The 17,016-nt window shown below is 31.9% G+C and overlaps 1 protein-coding gene across 4 annotated transcripts in view; it reads right to left on the bottom strand.

Moving 5' to 3' along the window:
- The window catches only part of LOC123555101 (uncharacterized), a 116,168-nt gene that overhangs the window by 37,293 nt on the left and 61,859 nt on the right, over positions 1–17,016 (bottom strand). Inside the window, exons 21-31 of one of the 4 annotated variants that reach the window (XM_053540322.1) lie at positions 16,667–16,906; positions 16,235–16,313; positions 15,394–15,545; positions 15,032–15,058; positions 13,122–13,274; positions 10,992–11,162; positions 10,371–10,394; positions 9,845–9,958; positions 9,230–9,346; positions 8,048–8,236; positions 6,428–6,518 (exon numbers count right to left, since the gene is read on the bottom strand). In XM_053540322.1, coding sequence (XP_053396297.1) covers positions 6,428–6,518; positions 8,048–8,236; positions 9,230–9,346; positions 9,845–9,958; positions 10,371–10,394; positions 10,992–11,162; positions 13,122–13,274; positions 15,032–15,058; positions 15,394–15,545; positions 16,235–16,313; positions 16,667–16,906 — 1,357 coding nt within the window. Of the gene's footprint in view, positions 1–6,427; positions 6,519–8,047; positions 8,237–9,229; positions 9,347–9,844; positions 9,959–10,370; positions 10,395–10,991; positions 11,163–13,121; positions 13,275–13,711; positions 13,964–15,031; positions 15,059–15,393; positions 15,546–16,234; positions 16,314–16,666; positions 16,907–17,016 lie in introns of all 4 variants that reach the window. The other 3 variants (XM_053540320.1, XM_053540321.1, XM_053540323.1) reach the window with 3 other exon arrangements.

Raw genomic sequence — 17,016 nt, 5'->3', positions numbered from 1 at the left:
GTTTATTTCTGGTCGCCATTGCCAAATATTCTCTGTTTCGGAGATTTACGGGAAATTACACGTGTTATGTTTCGAAAAATCACATACAGTCCGCGGAGACGTTTCACACTTATTTTTTACTCTAAGCTATTTTTCCTTCCGTTAAAAAACAGATTGAGGTTTTAATAGAATCTACAAAAATGTTTAAAAGATGCAAAAATTAGAAATAGAAAAAGAACTTACTTTGCACGAAACAATCCTGCCATTAACTATACTCTGTTTAAACTACTTCAATCATACATTTCTTAAATCCTTCCAATCGGCGTCGAATTCAATGCACAATTTTTAAAGTCAAAAGTTTCACACAGAAAATGCATCATCCGAAAGTTGATCCAGTCACTCAGCTTAAGTGTTTCGAACATTTTTAGGTAAATTACTGAACTATGCATATGGAACAATATATATTTAATCACAGTATTTATCAAATACATAATCTAAGAAAAACCTATACGGTACAAAATAATTACTGCTTCAGCCTTCGATATAAGCTGAACACTACTAAATCCGGCTGTCCTTTATCTCATATAAAATACTTACTTTATAACGGTTTTTCAAAATTTTCTAGCATATCAGATTTTCAGAGACTTATATTCCCATAAATAGCTATATCGTTTCCATAGAAAAACAAAAATGAAAAGGGGTGTTAACTTTAACCTAAGAAAAGTACAGTTCGTTAAATACAACCGGCTTAATTTACTCCTTTTCGCTTCTTTGAATTTCTCTTTTGAAGACATAAAATTCTTACGCCGCCATTTCTACCTAGCAAGCGATAGGAACATGCCCCTTTATGCTACACATACATACTGAAACGCGTTAGAGTAAAAGAAAACACATCGCTATTGAAAAAAGGCACTAGGAGATGAAAACAAGATTAGCACTTTTTATATTTGGACCAATTCTTACTAGATATATCTATTTTATTTTGTTGGGTTTAATGTTGACTTTCCAGCTTCGATGGTGGAGGAAGACCACAGGTGCCCCTCCGTGCATTATTTCATCACTTGCGGGCACCTGGGTACAACCAACGACCTTCCGTAAGCCAGCTGGATAGAATTCTTACTAAAGGCTTATATTTGATTTGGTAGTGATCAGCCTAGAATATAGTCGTTTTAACAAATGAAACGAGCTCACCATGACACAATAACTTTTCAAACGCTGAATTTGAAATATGTCATACTAAATGCAATCTTTTCATACACGTTTACAAAAATAGTACTGATATGAAATAAAGTTATACAAACTTTGAGGCAGGGTTTGTAGTAAATACAGCAATTTGAAACAGTTTTCATTTTTGTGAAGCGCATATTGATATAGACTGAATTTGACAAATACTGGCGTGTCAAAAATGAACCGGAGGCTATTTGAAATACTAAATACATATGATGCATACCAAATTCCATGAAACTTATTACCTAAAAACAGATTATTCAAAGGTCATAACCCTCAATTAGCTGCGATTGTTTATACACCTAACATGTCATGTATAAAAAGCTGTTTCCCTATGTTGTCCTTGATAATCTTGTTTTGTGATGCGACATTAGAAGGTTTGCCATTCATCAAGACACAATTGTTAACAATTTTGTTAGTTTAGATATCTTCATCTATTACTTTTAATGAAGGCAACATCAACTATATTCCTTTGAAAGACTGAAAAACAAACCTGAAAATACAAGGAATACGATGTCGTGAAGTACTAGCTATCAGTAAGATACTTGGTTCTTTAAAGTTTGATCAAGTACCTTCACATTCTTTAAACAGCCCATTGTATTGAATATTCAGATAGTTTATACAAAACGTCTACTCAAATCGTTATAGTACGGGGGCCAATGAGGTCTACCATGCATCCCCCTAGACTTTTTTTCATAGGTACCAAATTGTTCGGCAGGACCAACTCTTTCAAAATAACAAATGTTCCCATGAAAAAACTCTTTCTAACTATATATGATTTCACTGTTTCCGGACGACCATATAGATAAAAATCAGTCATATCTTGATCAATTGTTGTGATAAAACAATAAAAATGATGTCAAAATAGAGCTAAGACATTGGCCTTTGAAAAGTAGCATTTTTATGTTAATTAAATAATTTGCATATTCATGAATATTAATGAGAAATTTAAAAAATAACAAAATTTTGTTAAAAAATAACATTTTCTAAGTTTCAAATCAATTTAAATGTACTAATTAGCTTTGTTCCTGTCTAAAAGTCTCTCATTGTTTTGTAATATATTATTTTGTTACTTTTATGGTACATCTGTTTACTCAAAACTGGATGTGCTCAGCAAATTTGCATAAATTGAATCAATGTCACAAACAACGAATAAAATTCTGAAACCACTAAAACTGAATAAAATGATGTAATTAATTGTTATCAATGAAAAACCAATTTTTATGTGGTCTATAATGTCTGTAGACATAGAATTAACACTTTATCACAGGAAAAATAAAAATGTAACATACATTACACATGTTACTTTACCATTTCAACAACGTTGTTATATTGCTTTAAAGAAAATATTCCATAAACATGATTAATATTACATATTTTGTACTGTAATAATACAATATAATTCTTTACTTGTCAGAGAGTGTGATACTTTTTCCGTAACACACTTTAAAATACGCTACCACTACCATTGCTTTTTAAAAAGATATTTAAAACGAAGTTGAAGCCCAAATTGTCGCATACTGATTTATTTAAACTGTTAGCTGTTAGTTTTAAAAAGGTTTTCTTCTGTTATTTCAGAAATAGCCTAAATATATATTGCACCCTTCATGTAACTCTAAATTTAGATTAAATTTCAATAAAACACGCAATAATATACATCTGTGCATCCATGATATTAAGATCCTACAGCTGATATTTTCAGTCTTCCTGAGTAAAAGTCAAGTTTTATAAAAAGTACATTTTGAATTTTAGCAAAAAGTAGCACTAAAAGAACATATACAAAACCAGTCCTAGCTTTATAGGATGAATCATAGGGTCCTGAGTCAGATATCTGGATGAGGCATTTGCTTTCCGTGACGATTAAATAAGACATCGTGTCTAAAGTCAGCTTAGTAGAAGCAGACTTACACCCACCTGTACAATACGGAGAACAGCACTTGCCTGCAGAGAACTGAGTAGTTCCAGAACAGAATTCATAGACACTTGTTAGGTTAACTGATCAAAATTACATGACTGAATTCCTTTTGCAAATTGGTGCTTAACCAAAACTAATAAACAAAAGAAAATATGCTGGTATTTAAAGACACTTTAGATTTAAAACTAAAACCAACTGGACAAAATTGTTTTAGTGATACCAAATCAAGATATAAGAAATATATAAAACTATACATATAAAATAAAGAAGGCTACTGTAGTCATTTTGAAACATTTACAAGAAGACAGAATGTACATTTTGTTTTTGGTATACTTAATTTTACAGAAAAGGTCTAAATTACATTATGTGTTGGAATATTGCTTGATATACCGTAACATAAAGAGAAACACTACTAAGAGTAACTATGCATCAATCATAACAAAAAAGTTTGATTATCAATTAAGTTACATACCAAAGGTTATGACAAAGGCATTGCCTCTATTTGTCAAAAGTTCAAACTGTAGCAAGAAACTCGAGATTATGATACAAATTGCTTCAGAATCAAAGTGTAATCAAATTTCATTCATAAAAATTAAGTGATTTTGAGAGCCTGTGATTTTCTTTTGTCATTTGCTTTCTAATTTATGAATGATATGCTATAAAGCAACATATCATTCATAACAGATAATCAACACGAGATCAAATATGCTATATTAAGTAACATTAAAGTGAAAACATCGTAAGTAACATCTTAAACAAGACGTGCAGAATTTGATTCTTGTAACACTACTGCCTCATAATTTGTGCATTTCATATTTTTCAGACATTTCATCCGATTTTAAGTTCAAATTTTAAGTAATCCATAAAAATTCCCTGTAACAGAACAGAACACTGTTTAAGCTAGTGCTAGGGGTATGATGGCAATTTCACATTTCACTACATCTAACGAACAGACATAATCAAATCAAGTCAGCTATTATTTTGCTCGATTGTGTTGTTATGCTTCGAAAGGATGAGCTTAAAAACAATTTGCTATCCCTTAAATACTCTTTAAGTGCCATATGATGTAAAAAGTCCCCTCGTACGTACTCACTTTCAGTGTTGTTTGATTTTATAGTCATTTCGGACCATACTAAAATAGAATTCCTCTTAAGCCAGTGCTAGGGGGCGTAAGGTGCTTTTCACACTTCATTACCTCTCATAAACAGCCATGATCCAACTGAGTTTGCTATTTATTTGCTTGGTTGCGATCTTTGCCTCAAAAGGATCTTCTAAAAGTCTGTTGAAAAATGTTTTCAGTAAATCGTTCATACAGCACTCAGTATCTTTCTGTCAGTTTTAAATGGCATTATGTGATTGTTTTTCTAACAGTTTGGTTTTCATAGACTTAATATCATTCACATTCTTGACTACTTTATCCAATTTTAGGCTATAAGTTTAAATCTAAAGATTACTTGTAGTACCTGAAATTTCATTTTGTTTTTTAGTTTTTGTTCAGTGCAGCTTTTCAATAGTGATTATTTCATCAATAAGCCCATGAATATCTCAATACAATTCATGTGTTTCTGAAATTAAAAAAACAAAATGCTTTATTTCTCACGTAAATAACTGCATTGATGCGTTTCACAATAACACAAAACGAGAACGATTTCAATTGAAAAAAAATCCATGAAAGAAAGCCCCAAATTGTAACCCTGTTATCAGTGTATGCATGGTAGCAGGGATGTATATATTATTAATATATACAGAATATATACATAGAAATATATAATCAATGTAAAATGTAAATATTGACAACAATATTGAAACCATCAAATAAAAGAACAACATATTTAAGAAACATATATTAAAATAATTAAACTGATAGATGCATTAATTCAAAATGAAAAAAAAGGAACAGTGAATGTGTAATGAATGTTTCAGATGATTTCTTTGTTGACAAAAGTGAAGAAAGAATGTTAGAATTAATACTTTAAAGTTTTAACAAATCCATGATATCATAATATTGAAATCAATGGTTCAGATTTCTTCATAGATACTTCTAAATACAGCAAAGTACAGTGGTAACGTACTTTAAAGCGCCGTTATGGAAAAAATTCACTGCTTGGAAAGTATGGAGCTGTACTACTTTGTAGAAGTATTTAACAACTTGATAACTAAATATTCCTCTACCATTTTCTGAGAAAATAACGATACAATAAAACAAGGTTACTGGAATGGTAACGTAACATGTGTTAAGTATGTTACAAAGAGATTCCTCCTTCGAATAAGTATTTACATTATATTTTCATGTGTTTCAGCTCAAATAACACAAGTTTGTTGATCACAGTTTAGTTCATCATGTTGTTTAGTTTTAGTAATATCTTGTTTTCAGCGATGTCTGTTTCAGCATAGATTAATTTAAGCAAATTTGCTAAAATACCTAATGTAGAAAATGTTTTTACCCTCACAGTAATAAAATACTACTCTACAAAACACTGAGAGACATTAAGACCAGATCAAAGCTGCCTGATCTATATTTTCTAAATAATTGATGTAACAAAACAAGGTTATTTAAATGGTAACGTAGCATGTGTAAAGTATGTTACATACTGATTCTTTCTTCGAAAGGGTGTTCAATCTTCATTTCCAAACAATATAGCTCTCATAATTGTTATTTCATTGATAACATTTAATTATATCATTTTATTAAATTTAAGTGATATCTTGCTTCCTGAGATGTTGGTTGTGATTATGGTTAATATTATGCAAATTAGCTAAACATACCTTTTTTGGAGTAAAAAAGTTACCATCAGTGTTACAAAATACTATTTAAGAAAACACTGAGAGACTTTCAGAACAGATCAAAACTGTTTGGTACATTTAAATTGATTTAAAACTTAAAAAATATTATTTTCTAATAAAATTTTGTCATTTTGTAACATTCTCATTAATATTCGTGAATTTAAAAATTAGTTAATTAAAATAAAAATGCTGCTTTTTAAAGGCCAATGTCTTAGCTCCATTTTGACACCATTTTTATTGTTTTATCACCACAACTGACCAAGATATGACTGATTTTCCTCTATATGGGCGTATTTTCCAAAAATGAACGTGGAAACAGTGAAATCTTATATAGTTCAAAAGAGTTTTTTCATGGGAACCTTTTTTATTTCGAAAGGGTTGGTCCTGCCGAATAATTTGGTACCTATGAATAAAAGTCTAGGGGGGATGCATGGTAGACCCTATTAGCCCCCTACCTATTAATACATTTCCTAAAAATTCAAACATGGAAAAGAAACAAGAAAAACCATTATTTATAGTTACCTGTAAGTATATTCTTTAAAATTACGAAACACTGTGTGAACTAATCCGTATTTATTCACTGCATCAAAGTTGCACTCTACTTCAGTCGATTCTGAAATGTACATCTGATAATGGTTTTAATCCAATTAATGTCGATTCGCCGTAAAACCAACCTTATTCACTCACTCTTCTTATCTACACATTATCAATAAAATTCCTAAACAAATTGCCTATTATATCCCCCGCCATTAAAATGGCGTTGTCCGTCCGTCCGTCCGTCCGCAGCCATTTCTCGGTAACTAGCAGGTAGAATTTCATTAAACTTGACATAAACATGAACCAACATACTGCGATGATGCCTGTTAAGTTTTTTTTTTTTTGATTGGTCAATTTCCCTTAGAGTTATTGCCCTTGATTTAATGAAAAATGTCCGTCCGCAGCCATTTCTCAGTATCTAGCAGGTAGAATTTCATCAAACTTGAAATAGACATGAACCAAGATACTGCGATGATGCCCTTTAAGTTTTTTTGTTTTTTTTCGATTGGTCAATTTCCCTTAGAGTTATTGCCCTTGATTTAATGAAAAATGCACAAAAACGTCTGTCCGCAGCCATTTCTCAGTAACTAGCAGGTAGAATTTCATCAAACTTGAAATAAACATGAGCCAACATACTGCAATGATACCTGTCAAGTTTTTTTTTATTGGTCAATTTCCCTGAGAGTTATAGCCCTTGATTTAATGAAAAATACACGTCTTCAGTCATTTCTCAGTAACAAGTTTGTAGAATTTCATGAAACTTGAAATAGATATGAACCAACATACTTTGATGATGCCCGTCATTTTCTTTTTTTATTGAATTTATACAATTTTCCATACAGTTATTGCCCTTTAAATCCACTGATTTGTACATAACAAACCAACCAATTGGAAGAATTTCATTAAACTTTCTCATTCTTTTCCATGAACATTTCTTATAAACATGTGAAGTTGTGTACCCACACCTGGGGTCGCCACCTTGCCTTGGTCACACCCCCGTGCCCAACACAACCCCCCCCCCACTTTTTTTCCATCAATATTTATAATCAACATGTAAAGTTTTGTACCCTCACTCGTCCCATACACCCCCCCCCCCCCCCCCCCCCCCCCCCCCCCCCCCCCAAAAAATATATATATATAAAAAACATTCATTTTCTGTTAATTTGATTTTGACTAATGAAATTATTTGCTTCTTTCTAACATTCTTAACTTTTTGCTGGATATATTTTTTGCCGTTCCTCACCACAGACCCTTTCGGCGGGGGATACCAATTCATCGAATTTGCTTGTTTAATTTCCTTTTGTAGCGGGACCATAGAAAATGTAATATTTGGTTGACAAGTCCGGATATTTTCCAAATAAACGTCCGGTCGCTAATAGTTCCTTAGATTCGTTTCTAATTAATAATATTTAATCTAATTATACGACGTTCTGTTGCATTACTTTGTAAAACCTACCGGTCTAGCTATGGTCTCTTCTTCAGCTCAGTTGTGGATTTATCGACAATAGGGTTGTAGCAAAACAACATATATAAGATATAGTTCAACAGTGTGGAATCATTTTCTCATCTATTTCACCAGGTTTAAAAGCATAAATAATACCATACCTAAAGTATATATTCCATTTTTTCTATAACCTGCATTCCACCATTCCTCACAGGAATAATGGGTTACATTTACACACAACATTTCATCACTTTCGTCCGTGCAATCAACATATCTGTCACATACTAGTCGTCTTGGTATACATCTCACATTGTCGCAGTGAAATGAGTTTCCTTTACATTCATCTGCATCTGCAAGAAGTTCATCTATGATAATCCTTTGCTTTCGTTTCCGATGTATTTCAATGCATGTCAGTAACTTAGATATTGATATTTAACTTAATATATCAATATCGTTAATTCTGGAAAGACATTTTATTGCTGTTAAAGAAAAAAAGAATTTCTTTCTGACAATGTTTATGATAGGGTTCGCTTTGGGTATAAGTGGAATTCCCCAGCGAAGGTTTCTCACATTACTTTTAGTAATTATTTCCTGTCTATGTCGTACAAGTGTCACATTTAAATTAAGTGCAGGTTTAACTCTATATCAATGTCGTAGCTATAGCATTCGAGGAATGAATGCTGCACTTGTCGTCAATTTCTCTCATTAACAAACTTGATCAAACAATGTCTGCTTTAATTTACTTTTGATTTATAAGTTTTTTTTTATTGTTTGCTCTTCATCTAAGTGAATTTTTATAAAACAAAAATAACCCAAACAATACGATAAAGCAATGACAGCGTACATAAACGCAAATCGGCATAAAATAACGTGAAAACTATGACTTGTAATCAAATAAGCCATAGAAATTAAGATCACTGAAAATATCTTCGAAGCCATATAAATATTTTTAAAATTATTCAGCATGTATATTTTACGGAAGACCTTTGACATAGAACAGGACTGAGCTTTAACAGCTTCTTTTCTGCGAATTTCAAATTCAAGGGTCATGTCGGTACTTTCTAGTTTTTCCTACCCTTTATTTAGTCTATACATAAGTATGTAATGTATTGGTTATGTGAATGAAGTATCACCGGACCAATCGACTTTTTATCACAATGACTTCTCCGATTTTCAAGGGTGTATAAAGATGTCGAACTAAGTGTAGTTTACAATTTCTTTATTTGTTTGCTTTAAATGTTTCTTAATGTCCTCTTTGGAGTTTTGAATTAGCCAGATCTAGATCACATGCCATCGGGTGTTTAAGAATTGTTTCAAAATAAAAAAGGTTAGGAATGCCTTACCACAATTTTCTTCATCTGTACCATCTTGACAGTTTACATATGCATCGCATCTGTTCTCATTGGGAATACATTGTTGATTCTGACAGCGATATTCAGTTGTCGAGCATGATTGGAAAACTAACATTTAATTTGTAAATTTAACATTTATGAAATATAAATAAGTATATACCATCATCTTTAGAAGAAATAAGTTTCGCAGCTACAGTAGTATCCAATTTGTAAAACAAAATACGGAAGCTCTTTCACTGTAGCCGCTGTTTGGTTAGACTGAGTGATATGGTGTTATTGATAGGACACTTTAATATGCTTGCCTCGGTTAAAGCACTCTTACGCCAGAATGACGTCACATTAACGTGCGGTGACGTCAACGTTTTTGTTACGACCAAGAAATAGCGCTTCTGTATTTTATCTACTGATTTTGATGAAGGGCATATTAGAATCGAAATAATTAATAGCACAAGCGTAAAAGCACTCTTTTGCTATAAATTATGTCTTAAATAACATTAACGGGACTATGTATGCCATTATTATTTGAAACATATCTGTGCATTCTGAATTAGCTGACAATTAAATGTAATCGCTATATAAAGCTTTTACACTACAAACACTTCTTACCGCATGTTTCATCTGATGCGTCTATACAGTCAACAATAAAATCACACATTTGACTGATATGTATACAGCTACCATCCCCGCAGGAATATTCACCTTTGGTGCACATTGCATGCTCTAAAAGATATGGCAAAGGTTGATCTTAAATGTTAAATTTCCTAAAGGTTAAATATCATATATTTAACAGGTTCGGATTTTTAATTGTAGAGACATAAAGGAGAAATGAAGTTCCAATATTTCGGGAATGATGGACTCAGAAGTAAGACCTTAGGTGCTTAATAGTAGTATGTAGTAGTAACGTGTTCAATTTAGTTTTATGTTGAATTGTTTAATTGTTTAGCAAATATTTTCAGTCGTATTTTCAAAACAAAAACGTTCAGTTTTGATACGTATATAATAATTTCTAGATTTGAACAAGTGAGTGAGTGAGTTGGATTTTATGGTGAATCGACACAAAATGGTCATATATCGCCGAGTTCACCTAAAAGACTGGAACTTAATGAGGCCTTGGGGTATTTTTCCCACTTACTTGCTTCATTTTCTTCAAATACACCTGGAATGCAATAAAGCAAGTTAAACAGAAGTTGAGTAACTGTCAATTCATGAAAACTAAAGATACCCAATGCGCATTTTTTCCCTTACATAGTCTATTTTTTTTATCTTACTTTAAATGTAGAAGATCCTACAGAATGAATTCAACTCGACTATGTATATGGCCTAACCCTAACATAGAGCTACATTCACTTATATATGACATTTATAAACAGTCATTTGGCAATAAACTTCTTGTGCTTTTAGTGTTGAAGATAACCAATCAAAATGTGCTGCTTTTGATTTGAAATTGCGATTGTGTATCAAGATAGTGTAAGGTTAAGTGTGTTTACAAATAATCTTTGACTCAACCCGGCGCTAGAGGGCGTGGACGGTAGCATGCATTTCCACTACCGTCCATGAACTGGCTCAATCAAACCGAGCCTGCAACATTTTCGTTTTTGTCGTGTTGCGACCTGTGAAGTTTTCTACTTTTCTCTATTTCAAGATTTAACTCGAATCTTTGATTCTCAAAATGCCTTTTTAAATACAAAGGTATTAACCATGTTCATAAAACATGTTACCAACAGAAATATGAATTACAAACATTCAAACGTACTTTTATTTAAGGAACAATTGATTTCATCAGAAGCGTCACTGCAGTCTATCACTCTGTCACACCTAGCCAACATCGAGACCCATTCTTTACTTTCACAATGAAACAGCGAATATGTGTTATTTCTATCCATAATGTCAGCTGGAAATGCTCTTTTCAGCATAAGTTGATGCTCTGAAGAGATGACCATTTAAAAATGTAAAACACAAATAGAGGATATGCAATCAAATGTAATGGTTTATATGTGCTGTTATTTTTCCTTACGCTTTGAGATCATGAAATTTATTCGTGGACCGTTGACTAGGCATTACCAGCCTCCTCCCCACTCCGGAAATAGTATTGTCCGGACCGCTTGTAAATATGATTTAACATAATGTATAATTAGGGTTTATACTCTTTAGATAATAAAAAGTTATGTCCTGACCTAAACAACTAAAAACTGATATATATGTATGGAATTGAAATGCTTTTGTAATGTAACATCCCGAAATCTGCCCATGCTAATCATTTACCATGAACATTTGTTTATATGTTCTACATAATATGTGTAACTTTCAGCAAGGATGGAAATGATGGTTTAGAACAAGAAAAACTGTAAGAGTGGCTGGGTTAAAGTTATATGAAATAGAATCATTGTAATTGGACAGAAATAATTATATTTTCATATTAAGATAAATCAGTCGGAGCCTTTTAGCTAAACTATGCGAATAATATGTGTCATGTATTACACCTAAATACATTAACATTTTTGTGTGAGCAGATTGAAACACATTTCTTACTTAAAACACTAGATATTTCTTCGAAATGGAAAAAAATCAGTACTACAAATCAATAAGCAATTACAGGGTGTTTCATGAATGAAACTCTGAAAATCGGAAATCAAACCATTAGTATTGCCAAATGTCATTACATACTCAAAGTGCATCATACTAATTTGTACATTGTGCATAAACACAAGTTTATTCAAAGAATCATAAACTGAACAGTATTAGTTTAACATTAACATTTTAAACAAATTAAAGCAGATAGCAAATAATGTTGGATACTGAAATTGTTTAAGTAGATTTTGTAATTTGCATCCTATAAAGAACAGCAAATGCGTTCTTTTTTTTTGCATAAAATTTCAATAGCGTGATTAGCGCTTAAGAGATTTATGTTTCATATTTTATTGATTAAAAAGTGTTTATATGGATAGATCATTACTCCAATAAACAACATCACATTCAATTTTCATTTAATTGTAATTAGTAACGGATTGAAACATTTTCCAAGTTTCGAAAAACGTGGCATAAATCTGAAGATTTTTAAGTAGCTTTAAAATGATAAAAAAAAACTGGATATTTCGGATTACAATGATAGTCTTACAATTGTCACTGATTGCATAGTTCTCGGTGCTTCCGAAGGATCTACTTTCCAGATTATATTTACACCAAAAATTAGATCTAATAAAATTTCAGATAGAAAATTTTAGTAAAATGACATTAACTGTTTCTGAATTATCACAAATAGAAGCATGCTCGAGTCTTAGTGTAAATAACAACAACACAAAATTGGACTTTAAACTTCATAATCCGTTCTTTAGCAACCCTTGATCTGATTTATGTTTATGATTATAATTAAACAAAATTAAACCTCTCATAGATATCTTATACGTTCATTAAACAAAACAGGCTTTTTTCAAATAGTTTTTGAGCGCATTGTAGCTCTAGACGAGTTTATCATTTGCTGTACAAAGAACCTGTACCCTATAATACTAGGGAACATTCAATATTAATACTGTCAGTTGTTGACAATATAATTGACACATTTCACGTAATTAATTTATGTGCTGAAAAAATAACAACTTTTTTCACTGAAATGTACTACTTTTATTCTTACTAAATGGCATATGACAGAGACCAAATGCCTATATGAAACTCATATGGGACTTTAAAGCCTTTATTTGTAACGTATTTTGATTCTGTATCATAAAAAAAATGTGAACTGATTGTTCCATAGTGTATTTTTTTTTGGAAATCGTAGCGCCGTTTCATAGAGAACTCATATATTCAAACAATACCGTTTTACTTTTAAATATACAAGGTATAAACTGTCAAAAAATAAAGTATGTTCAATAACATATGCCAACTCTACCATTACGTGTGCAGTTAATCTCATCAGAAAGGTCAAGACAGTCTGGTTTACCATTACATAAATACTTGTGAGAAATTGTTACGCCGTTTTTGCACCGGAACGTGTTCTTTGAGTGAATGATGTCGCTTGTAAAATTCGAAAGTTGATATCTGTCTGAAAGAAAATGCAAAAACAACATTATAAGCTGTAAGATATATTTGGATAGAATATTGTTGTACAAGTTGTATGTACCAAGTATGACACTTTTGAAACAAGTTTCGTTTTTTTACAGTTATTTTATAGTGAAAAGCAGTCTAAGTCATAACATAAGATACTTAATAGATGAGATTGATTTTACTAGAGTCACTTAAGTAATTAAAATCTGAAAAGTAGATCCCTCGGAAGTACCGAAAACAACGTAAACAGTGAAAATTGCAGACTCGGTTTGATTGAGTCTGTTCATGAGCAGTAATGGAAAATGCAACACTGCCAGCGCCCCCTAGCACCGGCTTTAGCAGTATTCAATCTTCAAGTCTAAATGAGTTGAAATCAATGATCCCGAAGGACCAGAAAGTATAACAACACTGAGATGGAATGTAAGTGTAAGTTACAATCAAATATACAATGTTCCAATATAGTAACGTTGTCCATCGTGAAACACCATAGATATCCTTCGTTGTACGGGTCACGGCAGTAATTCACTGCGTTCACGACTGATCCATCGGGAAACTGTGAATCTAAAAATGCTTCATGATCATGCGGAAACTGGGAATTCCATGACTGACACACCTTTCCAGACCATGTTTTGTTCCAATGGCCTAAATATGCTGAGTGTGTGGTATAACAGCGATACTTTGAAGAATCTTAAAATAAGACCAATTGAAATGTAAATTCTGGTTACTGTTCATGAGACATATCTCGGAAATTAATTTGGGTTTCTGTCATCAAAATAACTATATTGCTGCATATATTTGTGTAAAATGATTCTATTCATGCAGCTATTGAAAATGTTAGCAGAAATAAGCCTGTCTATAAAACAGCCATTATCAGAATTGCACACCACACAGGAAAGCCATACCAAGCCGCGAAAATGAACACAGTGGGTTCTCTGGACTTTAAAACCCGTTCTCAGTCAATGGAAAAACTGAAGTACGATATTGAAGGCAATAGACTTAATTGGTTGCCGATTGAAATTATTTCAATTGAAAAAAGATCCAGAGATGGTCACCTTGACATATCAAGATTTTTACAAAGTAGATGTAAACTTAAATCTTAGGAACGTCTGCAGTAGAGCAGATTCTAAACACTCTGAAGAATTCCACCTCCCATGCCCCCAAAAAGATGCATGCTAAGAAGGGAAAGAAGCTGTAAAAAGTAACTTTAGCTAAAGAAAGAGCTCTAGATCAACTGTGTACAGCAAACATTATCCCTAGTGCTCATCATCAGTTTTTTTCTCTCTCTGAGACATGAATCTGAGGGTGATATTGTTGATAATGATTCTTAATAAATATTGCTACAGTGACTTTGGCTTAGGTGAGTGTTGCAGTAGCAACGAATGGAGTCCATTTCAATGAATACAAGATGCAAAATGTATTACTAGTAACTTGACATATTGAATGATTTAATTTGTTTTAAAAAAACGCCAAACCCAAAAGGATATGTAACAAACAATTCAAACTGTCATGTTTTTTAAAATTTATTATTACAGCTCTAGATTTTTAACTTCTGTAAAAATGTGAAATTAGATGGTAATAAGGATAAATTGTCATAAAGTGACAAAATGAAATTTAAAGTTACTATATCGAGATATATTTATATAAGCTATGTTAGTATATAAATTGATACAACACTGAGAATTGTTTTTGCTCTGTACTATATGTCTCTGGCACTAAAGAATAAAACATTTCTACCCTTCCAACCATTAAAGTTACCTTCCATGGAACTGCAAGCATTTATACCTTTTATTTGATAATAATAAAACTTATTGTAATGCAGTTTATCAGTGTGTTTTGTCCTTGCATATATATATACTAAGTTACCTTTCTTTCCTTCTTGTAAGAACATTTTACCAACTGCATATCTCCTGACATGTCTTAATTATTGTAAAATAAGTTTGTCTTGAGATGCAAAAGAGGAAAGATTTTAGCAACAAATATACATAGACAACGCATAATGTCTTTTTTATATAAATGGACTTTCCAAATATTAAACAGAAATAATATAAAATATTTGATAAATTGCAATACTGTCATGATTTACAATAACCGAAAGCAGATTAAAAACAATTATTTACTTATTTCGGCGTCCATGAAATTATGTTCGCAGATGAAATAGCTAGCCAGTCCATTTTCACAATTTTCCGCCTCCCAGGTGTTGTTAGTATGAAAAAGATGAAAGCTCATACGAGTGCAATCAGAATTAGTTGCCGATGGCTCGCCTTCTTTCCTGAAATTTTATTTTATGTAGAAAAGTACGAATTTAAAACAGATACTGCACAAACGAATAGCTTCCGTAATAATAAATTACAACCTGTCATATTAATTGCTTCAATTAATATCATTTTAGTACTGTCGAGATTTCTAAATACTAACCTAATATAGTATGAGCAATTCTGAAAATTTAACTTCAAAATCAGTAATTCAGTTGTAATTTATCATTAAGTAAAAGTCGCAGCATCAATTCATGGCAAATGTTTCGGTTTATTGCAAACTCATGAAGCAAAATTTCGTTTAAATTATTAGACTTCTTAAAACCTTAGCATATCTCATTTAAAATCATATTCGACTTTATCTCTTATCGAAAAACGTAACTCTAAATGCTATGTTAGAGTGTTAATACGTCCAAATCTATCTATTAACGTCGCATCATTGTCATAGTAACAAAAGTCCTTATGAACCAATCGTATGCGAAAGTAGTTTGTACATTTTGCAATTACATCAATTTGAAAAGGCGTGTGAAGTCATTTAATAATTCTATATTTTTACATGTGTATGTATGTATTAGAATACTTTGCAGACATGTGTTCAATTATAAATCAACGTAATGACACACTGTTTCAACATCTGTTTACATTTAGTTTGTATTCTATAGTATTTTGAAGAAAAATGTATTCAGAGAAATACGGATGAACATACCATGCTGAGAATGTTACTGGAGATCCGTCCTCCCATAAGTGCAGATTAAATCCTGCTTCAATTGAGGTCCGAGCTAAACCTGTTAATTTAATTCTCATTAAACTTTACATATAAAGTTTTTCTTAAACGTTTTTAATATTACGTCACGTGACTTAAAGTCAACATGTACTTGTAAGTCTTTGTTCTAAACAAGTGTTAGCTTTCAAATCTGTTGGGATGTTGTAGAAATTATAGGTCTTTACCGCTGTGTTTAACATTTGTTAAAGCGCTTTACTCAGGATCAGGTTTGAACCATAGTTCAACTGATTATCTTTCGTTGTTAGGAATATATATGTTGACTAATTCTTTGTAGAAAAATATTTTTCTAGAAATGTTTTGATACAGACCTAAAATAGCATGTGATATCACGTTGAAATTACGTTTGTACCTTACCAATGTGAGTAAAGTAGTTAGGATCAGGATTGTCGAAAGGAAAAGCCGTTTCTTGCGTGTCATTTTCAATGTTGACATCCCTAAAGTTTCGTAGCATATATTTAATCAGTTCAAGCTCATCATCAGAATGAATAGCAACTAGTCTTGAATGTCGTTTCCAGCATTCCTGTCTCGCCTTATTCCATGATCTAGCTTTTCCAGAGTATATATTATAACACTTCCCGAATATCCCGGAACATCCTTTATAAAAATATTTAAGTTATTTCTGAGATCAATAATTCCTGACGTTAATTAATCATTCAATATATTTCATTAAACAGTCAAAAATGAATGATATGGTATTCCTTTCT

This window comes from Mercenaria mercenaria, chromosome 4 (genome assembly GCF_021730395.1).
Source record: "Mercenaria mercenaria strain notata chromosome 4, MADL_Memer_1, whole genome shotgun sequence".
NCBI classification, from domain to species: Eukaryota; Metazoa; Mollusca; class Bivalvia; order Venerida; family Veneridae; genus Mercenaria; species Mercenaria mercenaria.
The sequence above is the reverse complement of the archived record's forward strand: the minus strand, read 5'-3'. Positions and strand labels throughout refer to the sequence as shown.